Source organism: Panthera leo, chromosome B4, assembly GCF_018350215.1.
Source record: "Panthera leo isolate Ple1 chromosome B4, P.leo_Ple1_pat1.1, whole genome shotgun sequence".
NCBI classification, from domain to species: Eukaryota; Metazoa; Chordata; class Mammalia; order Carnivora; family Felidae; genus Panthera; species Panthera leo.
In genome coordinates, this window is record NC_056685.1 from 120468507 (window position 1) to 120491941 (window position 23435).

A 23435-nucleotide genomic window follows, 5' to 3' on the forward strand; every position below is an offset into this window, starting at 1 on the left:
GATCATTTAGGATGCTACTGCACCAGTCAAGGCAGAAGGCTTGAAATAAAGCAACAGCACTGGGAGATGGAAGAGGAAACAAAATGAAGAGAGATTCAAAAATCAATAGAGCTTACTGAACAATATATTGTGGGACAAGGGAGAGGAATTTATCTATAGTCATTTGGATGGGGCCAGTACAGAAACTGGAATTCAAGATTCTTATCTCTCAGCTTCCCAATTCCTTTGGCTACATTATCAATGCTATCTCAGCCAATAGATTTAAGTTGTTTCAGTGTTTTAAAAATATATTAGTACAATAGAATTCTATGATCTGGAAGAGTATAATAAGAGTCTCATGCTCTAGCGACTGAGCTAGCCGGGCACTGGAAGAGTATAATAAATACCTTGTATAACAGCACAGCACTGTAATATTAAATTATAGAAGGTAACTTCTGATGTAAGATTTTAATTAGGTTAATTTGTCTTCTTTGGCCAGCATCATGCTATTATTTTATTAAAGTGTCATGAATAGACATAAGCCTACATAAACTCATAAAATGTGAGGAGGAAGTTCTCATTTTCATTTTAACATTAATATTCTCTCATTTCTTTATTACAATGAAAGAGGAACTTAATTTGTTATATGCTAATTAAGGTGAGGGGAATCTTGATCAAAAACAAGATTATTCAAGAGTGAAAGGTGTGGGAGGAGGAATTGGGAAAGGGAGAAATATATTTTTGGTTGTTTGTGAAAAGAGAGGTTTTCAGTTCAAATGGTCTATTGGTCTTGAACCACAAAATAATTGAAGAAAAAAATCTTGTTCATAAAAGGTAGCTTATCTGAAAGCAACAGCAATATCTAACACATCTCTTTATTTCCGGTGCTTAGACTAGTTCCTGAGGGGGAGGAAAGAGTATAATTAATGTGTGTTTAATGGTCAAGCAGGGGGACCTGGCTGGATCAGTTGGGAGAGCATGTGACTCGATCTTGGGGTTGTGAGTTTCAAGCCCCATGTTGGCTGTAGAGATTACTTAAAAATAAACTTTTAAAAATGAGAAAACAGAAGGAAAAAAAATACAATAGGAAATAAAAGACCAAAACTCCTGAGAAAGAAATTTTAACAGTACTAGTAATATAGTTAAAATTAATATTTTAACAATAATTATGGAAATGACAACATTAATAAAAATAACAGTAATAGTGATATAATACCAATAATGAAAGGGTGTGGGTTAAAGAGATGAATCATTTCATTTTGTAGTTCATGGTGCACGACCTGTGCCAGGCACTGTCCAGGGTGCTGGAGACCCTGCAGGAATGGCTTCTGCCTTCAAAGGAGCTCTGAGATAGTGATTCTTTTTTTTTTTTTTTAAGTTGAATTATTTACTTATTTATTTATTTAGTTAGTTAGTTAGTTAGAGGGAGGGAGGGGGAGAATTTCCCAAGCAGGTTGCATGCTGTCAGTAGGGCCCAACAAATGATGCGGGGCTCGATCTCATGAACCCTGAGATAATGACCTGGGCAAAAATCAAGAATGGGATGCCTAAAATGATTGGGCCACCCAGGCACCCCTAAGATAGTGATTCTTAAACCTTAACATTACTCTATTCTCTAAATTCCCATTTCTATTTAATACTTTTCTAAGCCACCTGGCCCCTGATGGTATTAGCTTATCTTCATAAGTGTGTTATGTGTATGTATACATGTGCATAGGAGCTTATGTTTGTTTCCCATTTATTCAGTTATCCAATTATTCAACAAATAATTCTTGGATATCAATTATGTGCCAGGTACTGGGGATACAAAAGTGAACAAAACGGGCAAAGTCTCTGCCCTCATGAAGTTTATACTCTATTCGAGGTGGCAAACGATGAACAAATATGCAGATAAATTTATTATGTCAGGTAGTGGTAAATTCTATGAGTAAAAATAAAGAAACTAGTGGGGTTAATGGGTGGCTCAGTTGGTTAAGTGTCTGACTTCAGCTTGTGTCCATGAGTTCGAGCCTTGTGTCAGGCTCTGTGCTAACAGTGTGGACTCTGCTTCAGATTCTCTGTCTCCCTCTCTACCCCTCCCCTGATCACACACCTTCTGTCAAAAATAAATAAATAAACATTAAAAAAAATAAAGCAGATAGGGGCTAGTGAGTTATGGGGAGTAGTATTATTTTAGTAGGGTCACCTTGAATATAGGGTCTCTGCATATAGTGGAGGGAGTAAAGCATTTGGATAGCTGGGGAAGGGCATTTACTCCTGAGGCAAAGCAAACTTGTATGTTCACAGCAGGGCCATGAGTCAGTGTGGCTGGAACACAGTGAGTGAGAGAAAGGAAGAGGAGGAAATGATGTCAGAGAGGCTGCTGGAGACTGTGGCATACAAGCCTGGATAAGGACTTTGGATTTCCAAGTGGTGTTATATTCCTTCAGGTTGTCAATTCCTTCCCACGGCTGGATACATGTAAAGATTTTTTTCTGGTCTGTGGATGCTTCCATTCTTCAGAGTTGACCCTGTATCACCAGATGTGACTAATATAATGGCTAAAAGAGAATCTGTTTGCTTCTAACTTCTGAGTTACTTCATTTGAATCAGCCTTCACTGCCATTATATGTATTTTTGGTGTGGATAGGACGTTCTTTTTTACCCAACTTGTACAACTTGTACAACTACTCAATAAGATAAAAGTCAGCTTCTATTTGGGACAGAAAAATCGATTTTTAGTGACTCAACCTGACTACCCAATCTTAAAACAATTACAAAATAACTTTAAGGAAATGTTTTATCAATGGGGATGATAATGATGATGAAATATTGTTATATAGCATTCACAGTTCCTTGATACTTGATTTGATTATCATCTTCATCCAGGATTTCAGACTTTGGACCATGAAGATCAAATTGCTTTGCTGAAAGGGTCTGCAGTAGAAGCTATGTTCCTCCGTTCAGCTGAGATTTTCAATAAGAAGCTTCCAGCTGGACATGCTGACCTATTGGAAGAAAGAATTCGGAGGAGCGGTATGTGATTTGGTTAATGGTAAAGAGTTTGCTCCTGCAAGTAAGCATTCCATGAAGGCAGGCTTCTTACCTATCTTATGCAAAGTTACATTCGCATTGTGACTAGTATGGTGAATGACTCTAAAAAGATATGTGTTAAATAGATGAGGCTTTTTGTTTTTAATTTTTTAAATATTTATTTATTTTTGAGAGAGAGACAGATAGAGTGTGAGTGGGGCAAGGGTGGAGAGAGTGGGAGTTAGAGAATCTGAAGAAAGCTCCAGGCTCTGGGCTGTCAGCACAGAGCCTGACGTGGGGCTCACACTCATGAACAGTGAGATCATGACCTGAGCTGAAGTCTGAGCTCAAGTCTTATGCTTAACTGATTGAGCCACTCAGGTGCCCTTAGATGAGGCTTTTAGAGGGTTGCTTCACATGTCCTTGTTGTAGTAGCAAAATACTAAAAATACTCTTTGCACTATACTAAGATTAAGGGCCAAAGGAGGAATTTTTAGAAGTTTGGAAAATTAGATAAAAAAACATAGCATAAAGGAGTTGGGATTATTCAGTCGAAAAAAAAATTCACTTGTTCAAAATCTTCATCTATGAAAGACTGTGGCTCAAACTATTATCCATCTCTATTCAAAGCAAAATAAAAAGAATTATTAATAGCAACATTTATATATCATTATCATTAGGTTTTAGACACTGTTCTAAATAATTTACATACATGATTTCATCAGAATCTTGCAAAGTCTTATGAAATAAGTACCATTATTATTCAAAATTTATCAATAAGGAAACTGACACAGAGAGTGGTTAATAACTTTCCCAGAGACAGACAGGAAGTCTGACTTCAGAAGCTGTGTGTCTAAGCCACTATGCTACATGCCTCTCAAGAGACAAAATGAAATAATAGTATGAGTTGAACTTATTATGGAGGAATACTGCGACAGAAAGGGTTAAGAGACATTGCAATACATTTCCTGGAATTCTGTGCAGTTTATCTTAGAAGAGTCTTAAAATAGGATAAGTGCTTGTTTTCCTGAGATACTTTCTATATGGGTTGGGAGGGGAGAGATGAATGAGAAGAAATGATGTCTCAAGATCCTTTCTTCCCAAAGTATCCTTCTATGAAAGACTAGAACAAAGTTTAGGTACTTATAAAATCAGTGTTTTAGAACAGAGGTTGGAAGGAAAGTTTGTAGGAAGTTCTGCATTTGTTATATAAGAAAAATAATTGAAAAATTGGAAATTATTTTTTAAAAGCAGCCATCCATAGTCATTGTGTTTTTTTAAACACTGAAAGTATAATTATCATTATTGATAGATTTAAAGAATATACATTTAAAATATGCATTATTTGTATATATCATTGATTTACTAGTTTAACATGTACTTAAGGGCAAGCTACTATGGAGGCAGTAAAGAGAGGAATCAGATGTGTTCCTTCTCCTATAAAGCTTACAGTCTAGTAGGAAGACATGAACTTTACATAGGTAGTTATAAAAAAATGTGGAAGAGAACTGAGAGAAAGGTGACTCCTAGTTGGTAGGGCTCTGGAAGATTTCACTGGCAAACTGGGCCTTGAATGGTATTAGATGTGGATATTTAGGATAGAGGTACAAGAAAGAAGGACCAACCCAAGCAAAGGATTGAGGCAAGAAAGCCCAGGTTATGCATTCAAAGAAGAATGAATAGTTGAGTGTATTTAGATTAAGGGTTACATTAAAGGGAAATAGAATTTTTAAAAAGAATCAAATGGTTGAGGGCCTTGAATGCTGGGCTAAAGGTTTTATTCTTTATTTTATAAGAAATAGGGGACACTGGGGCACCTGGGTGGCTCAGTTAGTTAAGCATCTGACTTTGGCTCTGGTCATGATCTCATGGTTCATGGGTTCGAGCCCCGTGTCAGGCTCTATGCTGACAGCTCAGAGCCTGGAACCTGCTTCGGATTCTGTGTCTCCCTCTTTCTCTGCGCCTCCTCTGCTCACTTTCTGTCTGTCTGTCTGTCTGTCTGTCTCTCTCTCTCTTAAAAATAAAACACTAAAAAAAAAAAAAAAGAAACAGGGAGACACTGAAGATTTTTGAGCAGGGGAGGAAAAACATCAACATCATGCTTTACAAATCTTCCAGCAACACCAGTCAGAAGGCAAAGGTTTCACGAATGTGCTGCCAGAAGAAATGGAAAGAAGGGAAAGGATCTGAGAAATAGATTGTTGGAGATTTTCACCTTTTGAAAGACAGTGTATTATAAAGAAATATAGATTCTTGTCCTGGACAGATTTTATTTTACATGTTCTGGAATGTACAGTGTGTGTGTGTGTGTGTGTGTGTGTGTGTGTGTGTGTGTGTCCGTCCGTCCCTCCATCCATCTGTCCAGGATGCTGGGAGTAAGGGAGAAGAATTGAATCAGGTAACCTCCATGGCACCATCTAGTTGTATAAGCCTTACTGGTTGCCTTCTCTTAACTAATCAATATTTCTGATTGCTGGTTTAGCCAGTCAGGCAGGCAGCTCCTTGAGTATCTTGATTTTTTTTTTATTGTGGTAAGAACACTTAGCATGAGATCTATCCTCTTAACAAAATTTTAAGTATACAACACAGAATTGTTGCCTATAGGTACAATGTTGTATAGTAGATCTCTAGAACTTATTTATCTTGCTTAACTGAAACTTTATGGCCATTGATTAGGAGAGGAAAATAAGTTACTGATCAATAGGCACATTAAAGGAGATCTTTCCAATCAACAAATATCCATTGAATACTTACTTTGTGCCAAGCACTGTGTGATTATTGAGGGTATGGAGATGAGGAAATGTCTTTGTCCTCAGGGAGCTTACTGACTAGTGGGAAAGAGCTATAAGCAAAGGATTCCAAATCAAGGTGCAGTGTAATAAGGACTATGAGGAATGTATGTTGAAATATGAAATAGAAGCATAAAATTGAAAAATGAAATAGAAGCATAAAGATGTGCTTGCCTTTCTATGTGAGCTTACTTGGTGAGTCAGAAAAGGCTTGCAAAGTTGACAAGTGAATCATGGTTAGGAACTTGTCAAGCCACAAAAGCCTGAGAATGGCATTCCAAGAGATATATCCATTAAATTATAGTAATATAGAAATTACAAGTGCAAAGATGAGGAGGTATGTGAGAGCATCCATGTAGAGGACTCACAAATACCTTGATATTGCTAAAAATAATATTTGTGAAGGTGAAATGTGGTAACCGCTAGATTTTTAAGGATGTTGAACACCACAAAAGTAGTTTAATGTAGTTCTTATATAATGGGGAGTCTTCTGTAATGTTCGGAGCCTGTGTGACATGACCATACCAGTACTGTAGAAAGATCTTTCGAGCAGTAATATGAAGGAAAGTTTGGAGGGATTGAGATAAGAAGCAGGTCCCTATAAAGAAATCAGTGCAAAAACTAGGTGAGAAATGGTGAGGGTCTTGCAGGTTAAAAAATAGGTAATAAAAAAGAAAAAAACTTGCTTGATTAGCATAGGTTTCAGAACTTGTGATTTTGCAAATTTCAGAAAAGTTCAAAAATGAAGTTTTCCATAAGAAGAACTGTATAAATAAATATGCATGCCTCCAGTTCACAAATAGATTACTTTATCCAAACATCAACCACATATTGTAACAATAAAAACCATTCAAACTTGCATGCTGCTTCATATTTTATTATCTATAATGATGCTTCCATTTATTAATATTTATGAATTTGCTTCTCCCAGTGGATTTTCAGAACATTGCCTCTTCCACACACCACATAGAACCATGATCTTGCAAGATGACCTTTCAGAATAACTTTTTATTCTTGTGCAAATATAACATATTCTTTCTATTGTACCTTTAATTCTAGAGAAACATAATATCTCAAAGTTGCCCTGTTTATGTCTACAGAAGTTTTTAAAGAATACAATGTGAAATTTCTTTTTTTTCTTCATATTCATACTCTTTTGTTTGCTATTATTTTCTCAATTACATACACAAAAATACTGTCTCCTGAGATACATTTAATTAATGAGGGTTACAGTGTTTATATATGTTAATTGAAGCTTCAGAAGATTATATCTGACATAACCTGTGGTTGGGTTGTTTCCATATAATTTTAGTGCCTCAATTATATTATTCCTAATGTAGTATTATGCAAACTAGGCTTTAAAGCTAAAATATTTATTAAAAATAGGAATAATCATATGATAAAATATGACAACACTATAATTGCTAACATTGAATGATTTTCTATTTTAACATTAAGGGAATGAGCAATAACTTTTCACAGACCAATGTAACTTGTTCTATTAACTTCAAATATAAATAACCACTGAAATTTATGGTATATTTTGGTCTTTTTTTGATCCCCATAACAGACATAAATGAAATATTCAATTTATTTGTATTTATCAGGATGACAATATCTCTTGTGATTTTTTCAATGCTTTCCTTTTATACACATCATCTTATTGTATTCACAGTGGCCCCAGAAGGTGGGTGCTATTGCTTTTATTTCATAGATGAGGAAACAGGCTTAGAGAGGCTGGTTGACCTGCCCAAAGACACACAAGTAATCAGCAGATTGCCAAGAGATGAACACAGGTGATTCAATTCAAAGCTCAGTACTCTTTCTATATGTTTCACTCACCATGGCCTAATATTTGCTCTACTATCAGCTAGTAGGGAATACAAAGACCTAGTAAAACACAGATTCCTGCCCTTTGGTTGAGAGAGAAAGTATAAGCAATGAGTAGCAATTTGAAATTGGTTTTAAGTAAATGATAAATAGGATCAAGGAGGTTAGAGAAATGAGACATCCTTATTAGCATGGTAGAGTTGTAACTAGTTTACAGTAGCATAGTAAGTTGTGCTCCATGTAGTATACTGTGCTTATGTCTCTGCTCTTTAAATACACATGATTTCGTTGCTTTAGCTTTGGTAACAAATGAAAACAATTGGAAGAAGTAAATTTTCTAAAGAAGAAGATGTAAGCTGATTATCAGTTCAGATACTGACTTTGAAAAAAGGGTTGGAAATGTAAAGAACAAATGGCAGAATATTTGTAAAAAAGGTAAATGTGTAAGTCAAAATTTGGAGTTCTCAACACCTCTCATTTTGTTTTTCATAGTGGTCATGTGGTAGTTTTGGCATGGAAAAATTTGGGATTCAAACTGTAGGAAAAATCTTTTTCAAAATAAGAGAAAGTGTTAAATTGATACAAGAGTCAGCCTTTTCAATGGCTCTCAGCTGTATTCCCTAAGCCTTTTATACTTGTCCAGTATTGGACATTATGTATTTATTTATGTATCTGCCCCTTCCATTAATCCATTAACTGCTAGAAGATTATTCCCAGCGTTATCATAGTGCATGGCACACATTTGTCATACAAAAATTGGTGAATTTTGTTGAGATGAATCTGGAACTTGACAATCCAGACACTGGCAATTCCTAAGCACCAGTAAGATCTAATTTAGCCAGATAACTTTTAACCACTAGGGCTAATGGAAAGTGTTTATTAAGTATTTCAGATTAAATCTTTTATATTGAAAGTAGTTATTTTTTGAATTGCCAATCTGATGGCAGCTTTTTACTTAAGGCCAACAGTATGGCACAAATGACTCACTAGGTAGAATTTAGCAGTTGAAGTAGAGGTTAGGGTTCAATCTCTTAACACCATGAAAATGTTTCCATTGTCTAATGGCCTCCCTTGCCACCATTACATCTCAGAACTATGTGACCTTCATTGAAAAGAACTAGCAAAACATAATATTGCCCAATTTAACAAACAATTGTTATTCTTAACCATGTCTCCAGTAGGATGATAGTTACTGAGAATACAGAGGTGGATAAGAAACATCTATGGAGCACCATTTAGTGGTCAGGCAGTGTGTCAGGCACTGGGAATACAGCATTAGTTCCTGTTCGCATAAAAATTTTTTATGGCATTTCACACTCTAATGGGAAAGAGATATGAATTCTGATACATGCAATAGAACTGAACCTACAGAAGGGAGAAAATAATTATGCTTCCCGGTGACAGGGAAACCTCCACAGAGGAAGCAAAATTTGAATGTTGCCTTGAAAAATGAATGGTGTGTCCTAGCCTCACAGGGATCCTACCTTATACTTCAGACCCAAAAGCATGAAAACATTAAAAATGTATCTTATGTGTTAGAGGAACTATCTGTTAGGATGCTCTTGGCTGACAATCACAGGAAATCCAATTCCATATGGCCTGAAAAAGTAAAGACATTGACTCAAATGAAAAACCCAGAGGAAGGGTGACAGCAAAATTGGTTAATTAAAGGGATCAACACATTATCAGAAACATAGGTCTTTTTTCATCTTTCTGCTCTGCTATTCTTGGTGTATTGGCTTTACCCTCAGGCTGATTCTCTTCCTGGCCAGAGCATTTCCAGGCATCATATGTGGTGCAACAATGGCCAAAGGAAAAAGAAACTCAATGTAGAAACTTAATGGTCTCTTCCTGAGTGTAGAAATCTTTCTTGAGAGCTCCTGAGTAGACTCCCCTTTGTCGCATTGGTCAGAATTGTACTGTCACTGACTAACCAACCTCTGACAAGAGAAATGAGACCAAGGGGGGGCTGGACCTTGGGCTGGAGTTTCAATCTGTCTTTGCCATAGTACATGGCCATAAGGTTAGGGTCGGGGGAGGTAGATAAGCTGTGTAGACAATGACCTGAATCAGCTTCAGGAACCAAGAGTGGAAGTCATTAGTTCATAGGGAAACTACTGGATGGAGTAGTTAGATGGAGAGAGCTTAGTTTGGAAGGAAAGCAGAAAGCAAACATTGCTTTGTGTGCCATGTCAGAGACTTATACCTTAACTTCTATGCTATGGGGCGGCATCATTTCTAGAAAAATGTCAAATTATATGGTTTTGAGCAAATAGTATCATTTTTAATAAGATTCTTGGTCTATCTTGATCAAACCAATTATAATATATCAGATAGAGGTATTTAAAATACCAGGAATTTTTTTTAACTTAATAAATACAAAAAAACAAATTTTAGTTTATGAGTTTTCATTCAAATAGATCTTTGACATGACAAATATAATTTTATTGGTATTTAAAATTAGGTCCAAACTATCAATCTCAGAAATTGTTTGTCAGCACACACTCTTTCCTTTCCTTTTCTCCTCTTCTTTCCCTCAATGAAGGGGTGGGAATTTTCTTACATAATACGTATTCTTGTATCACACATACACACCCCTCTGCTTTATTTTTTTCCCAGTCAAAACTTGGAAGATAATTAGGAAATGAAAGACATTTACATTCAAAATAACTGAAAATAGCAGAGTTAATTCTATCAAATAGTTTTTCTCTCAAGGAATATTTCTGATTTTAAAATAATTTATAAATTACATACCTCTTTTTTTTTTTAAGGCAAAACAAGAAACAGGAGTGCAAACAAACTTTTTTTTTTTTTTTTTTACAACTTTACACTTTTCCACAGTAGTCTTTGTCCTTAAGTTAGAAAATAGCCCCCCCTTGTGACCAAAAATCAGCTAATTGGGCAAAAGAGCAAAAAACAAAACTTTAAGCAAGTCTCCAGAGAGGAGGAGGCAGGAAATCAAGAAAAGACTGCCCCTTCAGAATGATGTTAGTGTTACATTTCTTAGGTTAGAAATTGCTGGTTCGTAAACACTTAAAATACCCCTTTGTTGATGGTGCTGTGGTTAATTCTGATTATTAACTCTAATTCCAAAAGCAGATTTATATTTGATCTATCCTGTAGGAAATTTATTTTTATAACATTCTATTTCTTACATTTATAATGTATATTCACTGTTGGCTTGTAGAACATGTACAATATGAACAATCATAACCAACATCTTTACTTTTTTTTTTTTCCTGAAAACTATTAACAATAATGAGGTCGCTAATGAAGGTAGCATTTTTGGTAGGTTAATGGGGATTTAGAAAGACAAAATAGATGGGCGCCTGGGTGGCTCAGTCGGTTAAGCATCCAACTTCAGCTCAGATCATGACCTCATAGTTCGTAGGTTTGAGCGTCGCGTTGGGCTCTGTGCTGACTGCTCAGAGCCTGGAGCCTGCTTCAGATTCTGTGTCTCCCTCTCTCTCTCTGCCCCTCCCCTGCTTACTCTCTGTCTTTCAAAAATAAATAAACATTAAAAAAATTTAAAAAAAGAAAGACAAAATAGAAAATTAGGTAGTCAAAGATAATTTCTAAAATTTAAATATTTTCAAATCAGCTGCCTTTAATATTATCCCTATATCCTTGTAAACTATTTTTAAAAATAGCAGAATCATGAATTACTATTTTGGGTAGCCAGATATGATGGGCATAGTCCCTGAATGCTGAAGAAAGCCTAAAGACTGCCATTTTTCTTTTTTAAAGTGAAATAGAACACCCTTGCCAAGAAAATATAGATGTAGTTAAGCTTTAACACCTAGAAAAATACTGAAGCAAATCTCTGATCGGCCAATTTGGATTCATCTCTAGGAAAGTGCAGAATATAAAAACAAAACAAAAATGTAGCTTTGTAAACACAAAAGTACATGAGCTTAATCTAACTAAAATTAAGATGAACTGAGATTAAAATGAACTACTGAAGTAAAATTAATCCAATTTCCTGAATAACAATAATAGTTATTATTAGTATTTGCTCTAACATTTATTGAGGGTTTATTATTAACCAGGCATTATGCTAAGCACTCCACGCATATTATCTCATACAATATAACAGCTTCTTATTGTTATAATTCACATTTCACAAATGAAGAAATTGAGGTTTATGGAGTTTAAGTTCTGTGACTAAGATCAAATCATACGTCAAATTTCAAACTCAGAGCTGGCTCACTAACTCTTAACCTCTATGTTTGTTGGAAACCAGGACTGGTATTCCCAGGATCACATACTTCACCTTCTACATTTTTAAGTTGTATCTAATTCAGTGATGGGTATTTGGATCAATCTGTAAAAGCTGGAATCTTCCACATGATGTAATACCCAAATTGCTTAACAAAGACACTGTTGTTAAGAGAGCCCACTGGGTAGATTAAAGAATCAAAAGTCAAAGGAGGGAGAAAAGTGTGGCATTTTGACTAAAGAGAGGAAGACTAGGGATTCAGTTTGGGAAGACTCTTTAGATTATTCTCAAGGTAAGGATTTAGACTTTCTGATTCTATGAAGCAGAATATTAGATGATAATTATGCTCTTTAGCATCTGGAATCCAAATGTATTCTACTTTGGTTTGACCAAAGCTGTATGTCTCTAGGTCTGCTTCAGGATGGGATACAGCATTCTATTTTAGTGTGGAACAATTCAGGGAATCTCATCCTCATTTTAATTCATCCATAAGTCGTATCAGTCTCCCCCACCCCCTGCCCACCCATGGTCTTTTTTCTTTTTCCTCTTCCTCCTCCTTTTCCTCTTCCTCCTCCTTTTCCTCTTCCTCCTCCTTTTCCTCTTCTTCCTCTTCCTTTCCTCTTCATTCTCCTTCTTCTCCTCCTCCCCCAATCCTTCCCTCCTTCTCCTCCTTCCCCTTCTTCCCTTCCCTTTCCCTTCTTCCTCCTCCCACCCTCCCCTTCTTCTTCTTCTTTTTTTCTGTCTCTGTAATTCCCCTGTCAAAACTTTTCTGGAATGGAGTCATGCACAGGAACAGGCACCTAGTTAATATTTGTTGAATGAGTGGAGGAAGTGACACAAAAGAGCCTTAAATTATGAAGAGTTACATCTAGATAAAGGAGACAGAGGATATTCCAGCTAGAATATCTTGAGCAGTGTGGGGGTGCCTAGGGGGCTCAGTCAGTTAAGCAACTGGCTCTCAATCTTGGCTCAAGTCAAGGTCTTAGAGTTTGTGGGCCCTGTGTTGGACTAGCAGTGCAGAATCTGCTTGGGATTCTCTCATTCCTTCTCTCTTTGCCCTTCCCCTTCATGTGTGCTCTCTTTCTTCCTCTCAAAATAGATGAACTAAAAAAATTTAAAAACAAAACTGAGCAGTATGAATTATTTAGGGAGATCCAAGTGGCTAAACATGGCTGGAGTAAAGGCTGTGTGATAGAAAGGTTGTACAGCTTAGTGACAGCTAAAAGCCAGGACTCTGGAGCCTGCTAGCTATCCATGGTTTGAATATTGTTTCCACCAATCATGAGCTGTGGTTCTCTGGGCAAATGAGATAACCTCACAGCACCTACCTCATGAGGTATTAGGAAGATTAAATGAATTATAGCATAAGAAGTGCTTGGAACAGTGTATAATACATAATGAGTACTCAATAAATATGGATCCTACTATTACTACTATTATCAGGTAGGTGAGTAGTGGGTGGGTACAGGTCTTGGAGCTTCCTATGTAAAAAGGAAGAACATTTATGCCAAAAGCCACTGAGAGTTTTTGAAGATTTGTAAAAATTGAGGAGACAGGGTGTGATTTGAATTTTGAGATTCTGGGACCAAACTGAAGACTGAGGAGGCAGTCTGGATGAAAAGAAATAAGGACTGAAACTAAGTCAATTCTAGAGGTTGTGGAGAGGAGAGAGAACACCTAGGGAGAGTTATCATGCTGAATCATAGGACTTGGCACCTAACTGGGTTAGAGAGAGGGCCAAATCTCAGTTGTCAGGCAGGGGAAAGTGTATGGGTAAAGATATGTCACTGAGAATGGGAATATCAGGAAAGAGGTGGATTTGGAGGAAGATGAGTTTAGTTCTGTACATGGTATCTTTGGTTTTAGACATGTAAGTTTGAAGAGAACAGCCAAGTACCAATGCCCTAGTAAGCACTGGAACTGAGAAGAATCTTAGCCAATGTATTAAGTCAAGATGTTTATACTTCTGGGCTTAAGAACAGTAATTTTTTTTTTATTGATTATTTAAGATGCTACCTATACCTTAATTACAGATTGTCACAAACTTTGACTCTGGAGTTCTCTCTTGTCCAGCAAGACAGCAGACACAGAATTGAATACAAGAGAGGCTAATGTTCGGGAGGAGACAAGAGCCCCGAGTAAGGGTCCTTGCTCTATATTTATTAGGATCAGAAGGCTTACAAACGTGATGGATGTGCAAAAAGAGATAATAAAACAGTGATCATTAACTCAAGTGTGTGAGAGAAAGGGGTTTTCAAAGATATGTGGTATTAGGGATTTCAGTCAATACAAAACAGAATTGCAGCACCGAGCAGACGGCTGTTTACTGCAGGTGCCAGGTGCCATGTCTGTTTACCTTAACTTGTCTAGGGGATAAGACAGATGGAGGATGCTATCTCAGGGTTAACAAGGCATTTATGTGTGTGTGTGTGTGTGTGTGTGTGTGTGTGTGTGTGTGTATGTATTTATTTATTTATTTATTTTTGTTTTTACTGATTAGCTCCAGGTAATTTTGCCTTGCTGTGGAGGTCTTTTTTTTTTTTATTAAATATAATTTATTGTCAAATTGGTTTCCATACAACACCCAGTGCTCATCCCTACAGGTGCCCTCCTAAATGCCCATAACCCACTTTCTCTTCTCCCCCACCCCCCCACCAACCCTCAGTTTGGTCTCAGTATTTAAGAGTCTCTTATGGTTTGCCTCCCTCCCTCTCTGTAACTTTTTTTTTCCCCTTCCCTTCCCCCATGGTCTTCTGTTAAGTTTCTCAGGATCCACATAAGAGTGAAAACATATTGTATCTGTCTTTCTCTGCCTGACTTATTTCACTTAGCCTAATACCCTCCAGTTCCATCCAGGTTGCTACAAATGGCCAGATTTCATTCTTTCTCACTGCCAAGTAGTATTCCATTGTATATATAAACCACAACTTCTTTATCCATTCATCAGTTGATGGACATTTAGGCTCCTTCCATAATTTGGCTATTGTTGAAAGTGCTGCTATAAACATTGGGGGTATAAGTGCCCCTATGCATCAGCACTCCTGTATCCCTTGGGTAAATTCCTAGTAGTGCTATTGCTGGGTCATAGGGTAGATCTATTTTTAATTTTTTGAGGAATCTCCACCCTATTTTCCAGAGTGGCTGCACCAGTTTGCATGCCCACCAACAGTGCAAGAGGGTTCCCGTTTCTCCACATCCTCTCCAGCATCTATAGTCTCCTGATTTGTTCATTCCAGCCACTCTGACTGGCGTGAGGTGGTGTCTCAGTGTGGTTTTGATTTGTATTTCCCTGATGATGAGTGACGTTGAGCATCTTTTCATGTGTCTGTGGCCATCTGGATGTCTCCTTTAGAAAAGTGTCTATTCATGTCTTCTGCCTATTTCTTCACTGGATTATTTGTTTTTCGGGTGTGGAGTTTGGTGAGTTCTTTATAGATTTTGGATACTAGCCCTTTATCTGATGTGTCATTTGCAAATATCTTTTCCCATTCTGTCAGTTGCCTTTTAGTTTTGTTGGTTGTTTCCTTTGTAGTGCAGAGCTTTTTATCTTCATGAGGTCCCAATAGTTCATGTTTGCTTTTAATTCCCTTGCCTTTGGAGATGTGTCAAGTAAGAAATTGCTGCGACTGAGGTCAAAGAGGTTTTTTCCTGCTTTTTCCTCTAGGGTTTTGATGGTTTCCTGTCCCACACTCAGGTCCATCATCCGTTTTGAGTTTATTTTTGTGAATGGTGTAAGAAAGTGGTCTAGTTTCATTCTTCTGCATGTTGCTGTCCAATTCTCCCAGCACCATTTGTTAAAGAGACTGTCTTTTTTCCATTGGATATTCTTTCCTGCTTTGTCAAAGATTAGTTGACCATACATTTGTGAGTCCAATTCTGGGGTCTCTGTTCTATTCCATTGGTCTATGTGTCTGTTTTTGTGCCAATACCATGCTCTCTTGATGATTACAGCTTTGTAGTAGAGGCTAAAGTCTGGGATTGTGATGCCTTCCATTTTGGTTTTCTTCTTCAAGATTACTTTGGCTATTTGGGGTCTTTTGTGGTTCCATATAAATTTTAGGATTGTTTGTTCTAGCCTCGAGAAGAATGCTGGTGCAATTTTGATTGGAATTGCATTGAATGTGTAGATTGCTTTGGGTACTATTGACATTTTGACAATATTTATTCTTCCAATCCATGAGCATGGAATGTTTTTCCATTTCTTTGTATCTTCTTCAATTTCCTTCATAAGCTTTCTATAGTTTTCAGCATACAGATCTTTTACATGTTTGGTTAGGTTTTATTCCTAGGTATTTTATGCTTCTTGGTGCAATTGTGAATGGGACCAGTTTCTTTATTTCTCTTTCTGTTGCTTCATTATTGGTGTATAAAAATGCAACCGATTTCTATACATTAATTTTGTACCCTGCCACTTTGCTGAATTCATGTATCGGTTCTAGCAGACTTTTGGTGGAGCCTTTCAGGTTTTCCATGTAGAATATCATGTTGTCTGTGAAAAGTGAAAGTTTGACTTCGTCTTTGCTAATTTTGATGCCTTTGATTTCATTTGTCTGTTTAGACAAACCAATAACCAGGGTAACCAGCCTAGAGGAGGGAAGAGATAAGGAGGAAAAATGGCGGGGAGAATATATCTGTATATCCAGAATTGACCTGGAATTAATCCAGGCAATGCTGCAGCACTGGTCTAGAGGAGCTGTCTCTCTGGTTAAACAGGGTCTGTCTTGCTCCAGTAGATACACAGTTACCCAGTGTGGAGGGGCATGGTTTGGTTTGGTGTAGGCTGGTCCTGCCTCCACTGTGGGGCTCTCGGATGATCCCTGAAGCCCTGCCTTGGTGGTGGGGGGGGGGGGATGGTGATCCCCCAGTCTCTTCTCCATGGACCCGGTGGACTCCGTTTGAGTCATCCTCACTGTGCCATGGGCCCAGACGGGGCTGTCCTTCTCGCTCCACCAACTCCCCTTATCCTGGACTTGGCTGGGAATCAAAGACCCACTCCATGCGCTCTGACACTGGGGAAGCACCTCTCTGTGTGGCACAATATGTGGTCTTAGTTGACTTTGTCTGTGCCGCAGCACTTCAGGGAGGGTTGCCTTCTACTGTGGACTGCCCCGCCAACCTCGCTGGGCCCTGGGGGTGGTGGATGCAGGCAGGCTTTGCCTTTTCCCACAGTGCTCCTGAGAGGGGGCCACTTTCTCCTACTGCAGACTGCTCCCCTGATCTACCCCCAAACCCAGGGCTGGCTCCCCTCTTCCCCAGGTGCACAAACAGGGAGCCAGCCGCAGTCTGAAGAAAACCCTGCAGTTAGAGATAGGATCCCTCCTCAGTCCCAGTCCGAGGTTTTTCTCTTGTCCAGATACAGTCCTACACTTCCCCAGCTGCTCTTTCTCTGCCTTTTGTCTCTCCGCAGAAGGGGATCCCTCCCCTCCATGTCTATGTGGCCTGTTTTATCTTCCCCAATTCACAATCACCCGCCTATTGTTTCTCAAGTTGTCCCATTTTCTTCCTGGTAGATTCAGTCTCTTTTCCTCCCAGACTGTTGGGGTTCAAAGTCCTTTGGCTTCAGAACTTCTTTGTTTGAGAGATGCGGGATCCCCCTACTTCTCCGCCATGTTGGGCCAGTGGGGAGGAGGTCTTTTTTGCCCTCTTCACCTGTTTACCTATTCTAGGAAGCTTTAGTCCTGTGGAAGCAGATTTCTGCTCTACTCTTTGTTCTACACTGGGCCGCTTTTGCCCTGTGGCCACTTTCTGCTCTAAGCCTTGTTAACCCATTGGTGCAAGCTCAGGGAATTCTTAAGCCTATTCCCCACAATAGATATTAATATTAAAAAGATTAACCATACCCCATCCAGAAAATGGTGAAGTTGGGAGATTCTTTGGGCAATTCAAGAACATTATGATTTATTGTTGGACAGGAGTGACTAAAATAAAGGCATTGCTGAAATCAAGGACACACAAATCACTGATTAAGTTATATATTGAGGATTTTGTTAACTGACCTTCTTTGCAATGACCTGCCTTTGGACAAATAAAATATAGACATTATTTGTGCATAAATATTAACATGTGCATGTATATATGTTTGTAGTTTCTCACTTTTTAGTCACTCAAAAATTTAACTATGCCTCTGTAATTTTTCATCTTTCCCCCATAGGTATCTCTGATGAGTATATAACACCTATGTTTAGTTTTTATAAAAGTGTTGCAGAATTGAAAATGACTCAAGAAGAGTATGCTCTGCTTACAGCAATTGTTATCCTCTCTCCAGGTAATTTTATTGTTATGTTTTTATCTTTATGCCCTTTGTTTATTCTCCTCCCTCTCCAGTATAATAGCAATAAAATTTCTTAAAGAAAAGTGTAGAAGACACAGAGGCATAAAGAAAAAATAAAATGGCCTGTAATTCCACTACTCAAATGGAATCATTGTTAATATTTCAGTGTAGTTCTTCCCAGCCTTTCTTGTAAACATTAAAGTCTTTCACTGAATAATTGAGTTTGGAGCACCTACTATGTACTAAACATGGTTCCAGACAATGGAGGATACAGCAGTAAAGAAACAGGCCAAATATAGCTACATAGAGCTTGCATCCTAGTAGGATGAGAAAGACAATAAATGAAGAAACAAAAATAACTTTCACGAGGTGGTAATGGTAAAACAACTATAAAGATGAGGATATAAGGAAGGAAAGTGGCAGCAGAATGTTATAATTGGTGGGCAGGAAAGGCTTTTCTAAGGGATTGAAATTTGAACAGGGAAGTAAAGGAAATTACATCCTTTTTAAACTTACTTTTTTTAAAGTTTATGTATGTATGTAGGTATGTGTGTATGTATGTATTTATTTATTGAGAGAAAGAGAGAGAAAGTACAAGGAGGAGAGCGACGGAGAGAGAAAAATCCCAAGCAGGCTCTGCACTATCAGAGTGGAGATGGAATGACATGGGGCTCAATTTCATGAACTGTGAGATCATGACCTGAGCCAAGATCAAGAGTTGGACGCTTAGCTGACTGAGCCACTCAGGTGCCCCTACATCTTTTTTAACATAACATAGAGCATAGTATCTTTTCTTTAAAGTTTATTTTCCCATGTCATTAAAAAATTATATTGGTAAAACTTTGTTGAAATATATGTATCCATCATATTTATCATATTAATGTACAATCACTTACTTAATTGTTACCATGTTTGGGTATTCAGGATGTTTCCAATATTTCAATATTAGCCTTAAACCATTTTTATATATAATATTGAGGCAGAAACTAGTTGTTACTTAATTTTTTTTACCATAAAACTTATAATTAAAAAAGTTTTTGGCCATATATACTAAAGCTACACACACACACACACACACACACACACACACATATGCACCCTATGACCTAGCAATTCTGCTACTTAGAATACACCCACTAGAAATGATGCTTATATCTACCATATGGGTTACCTTTGGGGGCATGGATTAAAAGGAGAATTTAGAGAGGCTTCTGTGGTGGGCCAGTAGATGTTCTATATCTTGATCTAGTTGTGATTACATGAATATATACGTGTGTGTGTGTGTGAAAATTCATCAAGTTGAATATGTTATTTGTACATTTAGAAGTGCACATTTGTAATTTACGTTGCAAGAAAGTTACCATTGCTATTATTATGCCAAATGAATACTTTTCCACTTTTTTATTTTGTCGTCTTATTTTAAACTTCAAAACAGACAGACAATACATAAAGGACAGAGAGGCAGTAGAGAAGCTTCAGGAACCACTGCTTGATGTGCTACAAAAGCTGTGCAAGATTTATCAGCCTGAAAATCCCCAACACTTTGCCTGTCTCCTGGGTCGACTGACTGAGTTGCGGACATTCAATCATCACCATGCCGAGATGCTGATGTCTTGGAGAGTAAATGACCACAAATTCACCCCACTTCTCTGTGAAATCTGGGATGTGCAGTGATGAGCATTGCAGGAGCAACAGCATCTAGTGATTTATTTTCCTTATAATATAAATCTGATGTATAACTTTCTTTTATTTCATTTGTACCTGGTTTCACACAAGAATTTTGATGAATATTTATGCAGTAATTATGTAACTTCTACCATTGTAAATATGAAGCTAGATAGGATTACTTTCTTTACATTGTATTTTACATGGCTTCAGGGATTCTTTCACTCTAAGTGGCATGCCCTGTTTGCCTAATCAAACTGATCATTCTTCACTTCTATCTTTTGAAATAGGGAAAATTTCATTTTGCTCTTTATCTTACCTTGTTGCATATATTTTATAAAAGAGTTGTGTTCAATTTTGGCAATAAACTGAGCATAATGGCAACAGGCTTTTCTTCCAGAACAAAATTTGAAAAATATACAAACTCATTTCTTTAAATGGTCAATGACATCATATGGGGCCCCGGGGTGGGGTGATGGGTAAACTCTCACAGCACAAATGGTGTTCTTCTAATCCTTGAAGAAGCCCTGGTGAATATTCATTTATTTGTAATAGCCCTCAGATTATTTCATTTGAAGTTCAAAGAGATAGCACACAGAAAAGTTAATGATTCTCACATGAAGTATTCCCTCAAGCAAACCCTTTCCACAATTAGGGTCTTGAAGCAGTATTTACAAATCCAGAGTATGCAGATAACTCCAGTGATGGAATATTCCCTTTTCTCTCTTAAAAGTACTCACTATTGGCTTCAGAGCGTATAATCAATCTTTTTTTTTTTTTTTTTTGGTTTGTTTTGTTTTGCTTTTGGAAAACACTCCTACAGCTGGGTGCACAGCTGTTGTATGCTTCCCCCAGAGCAGGAATTCCTTCATTTCCTTCATTCATTGTTATACTGTTGCATTCTTCTCCCCATTATCCTTTGGTGAACACAATAAAACACCTTCCGTAAGTAATGGGCTTATATCTCCCTTTCTCCTGAAGTCAGTCAAAATGAAGCTTTGCTTAGCATGCAAAAGGTTTTTTGTATTCAAATATTAGAGCAACCCTGAAGTCCTAAGCATAGTGGAAAGAGGAATGGGTTGGGGCTAGTACTAGTTGGATTCCACTTGCTGCAACAAGACTTGAATCCCCATTAAGTAAAGATCCCTACAGGGACAAAGTAACTTCCAGGAGGGGTTTATAAAGAAGTGCAGAGGCAAGTTTTATGGGCTCACTGGGCAAGTCTTATGGAGGTGGGATTTCCCTTGGGCTTGGAAAGATAGCCAGGACTTCCATGGATCAGGGTGAAAGGGAGGAGGATTAAAGTGGAAGGGGTGGCAGGAACAAAAGCAAAGGGTAGGGAGTTGTGCAGATGTTAAAAAGCACAAGTAATCTGGGGAGAGATCTAGATGCACAACCCTTCTTGAGCCTCGGTTTCCCCATTGTGAAATGAAGATACCAGCCCCTACCATCTCAAGGGATTTAGTTCCCGAATGAAAAGCAAGTGGGAAGTTGCAGGCTCACCAAGGAAGAGGGCTGGTAGAGAAACGATACTTAAGATAGAGAAGTAAATTTCTGAATGCGTGAAAGATGAGATCCAGTTTAGGAAAGGAGAGTGGTTTGGTGTTTCTAGATCACAAGGCATCTGTACGGAAGGTGGTGAGAAATGAGCTGGAAGGAAGAGAGCTAAGAGTTTCTCCTGTAAGTGTGGATTTATTCACGTAGTTAAGACCTTGTAATGGCAAATAATAATGCTTGTCATGTAGAAAACTAATTGTGATACAATAAGAAATACATATTGGCGCTTCGTCCCTGGTTCCTGACACAGAGCTTCTAACACCATTGAAATTTCCTAATAGGGGTGAAAGGAGCATCTTTTGTTATTCATAACAAGCCCCTTTCAACTACACCTGAGTTTATGCTAATAAGGTGATGGGGGGGGGGCGGAATCTAGGTGCTTCTGAAGGGGAGATGTTTGCTAGAGGAACCAACCTTGTGATTAGAGAGCTGGATCTTTCAACCCCATCCCGATACTCTGAAGTGGGGAGAGGTCAATTACCAGTGGCCAGGGATTTAATCAATCATGCCTGTGTAATGGATGTTCCATAAATATCCCTAAATGATGGGTTTGGAGATTGGGTTGGTGCACACATCAAGGTGCTGGGGTACAGGGTGCTGGAGAGAGCATGGAAACACCATGTTCTCTCCCCCACCCCCATACCCAACCCTGTGCCTCTTCCATTTGGCCATTATTGAGTTGTACCCTTTATAAGAAACCAGTAATAGTAAATAAACTGTTTCCAGAGTTCTGTGAGCCATACTAGCAAATTCTCAAAATTGAAGAGGGAGTTCATCAGTGAAGATCTTATTTACAAATAAGTTCGCATTCTGAGGTTCCAGATGGACATGAATTTGGGCGTGGGGGCACACTATTCCACCCACTACATAGATAGAACATTTTAGTATTAATCACAACTGTTGTTATTGTAACATTTTATATCACTGAATTACTTATATATATTTATAATAATATACATTTCTTTAAGATAAGCTTAATGTTGTTTTTAATGTAGTTGGTTCTCAATAGACTATCTGCTGAATGAGTAGTTTAATTGATTGTGAATAAATCAAGACTCCTATTGCCCCCAAATTTTATCCAGTACTTCACATGGGACATAATCCATAGATTGACACCCAAAAATATCAAGACATTAAATGCAACAGCAGCTGCCACAAAATGCAGAACAAAACAACTAATCAATCAAAAGAAAACAAAACAAAACAAAAAAAGCAACAACTACGGTATTTTTAAAAAATTCCAGGGGCTCCTGGGTGGCTCAGTCAGTTAAGCACCTGACTTTGGCTCAGGTCATGATCTCGCAGTTTGTGAGTTCAAGCCCCACGTCGGGCTCTGTGCTGACAGCTCAAAGCCAGGAGCCTTCTTCAGATTCTGTGTCTCCCTCTCTGCCCCTCCCCCACTCACGCTCGGTCTCTCTCTCTCTCTCTCTTCAAAAATAAATATTAAAAAAATGAAAAATAAATAAAAATTCTAGTATACCTAACATACAGTGTTATATTAGTTTCAGGTATGCAATATAGTAATTCAACAATTCTATATATCACTCAGGGCTCATCAAGATAAGTGAACACTTAATCCCCTTCACCTATTTCACCCATTCCCCTACCAACCTCCCTGTGGTAACTGCCAGTTTGTTCTCCGTAGTTAAGAGTCTGTTTTTTGGTTTGTCTCCATTTTTCTCTGTTCATTTTTTTTCTTAAATTCCACAAATGGGTGAAATCATATGGTATTTGTCTCTTCTCTGACTTATTTCACTTAACATTATACTCTCTAGATCCACCCATGTTGTTGCAACTGGCAAGATTTCATTCTTTTTTATGGATAAATAATAGTTCACTGTATATACTTACATATATATACATACATATGTAAGTGTGCATGTGTGTGCTTCTGTGTGTATCACATCTTTATCCATTCGTCTATCGGTGGACACCTGGGCTGCTTCCATAATTTGGCTATTGTAAACAATGTTGCAATAAACATAAGGGTGTGTATATCTTCTCAAATTAGTGTTTTTGTATTCTTTGAGTAAATACCCAGTAGTGGAATTACTGGATCATATGGTAGTTCTATGTTTAATTTTTTGAGGAACCTCCATGATGTTTTCCACAG

General features: G+C 37.8%; 1 protein-coding gene across 1 annotated transcript in view; it reads left to right on the forward strand.

The window, feature by feature from the left end:
• NR1H4 (nuclear receptor subfamily 1 group H member 4) overlaps positions 1 to 20275 on the forward strand; it is a 74138-nt gene extending 53863 nt beyond the window's left edge. The window contains exons 8-10 of the mRNA XM_042944658.1: positions 2848 to 2994; positions 17981 to 18094; positions 19536 to 20275. Coding sequence (XP_042800592.1) covers positions 2848 to 2994; positions 17981 to 18094; positions 19536 to 19774 — 500 coding nt within the window. The 3' untranslated portion in view covers positions 19775 to 20275. The remainder of the gene's footprint in view (positions 1 to 2847; positions 2995 to 17980; positions 18095 to 19535) is intronic.
• The last annotated feature ends 3160 nt before the right edge of the window (positions 20276 to 23435 follow it).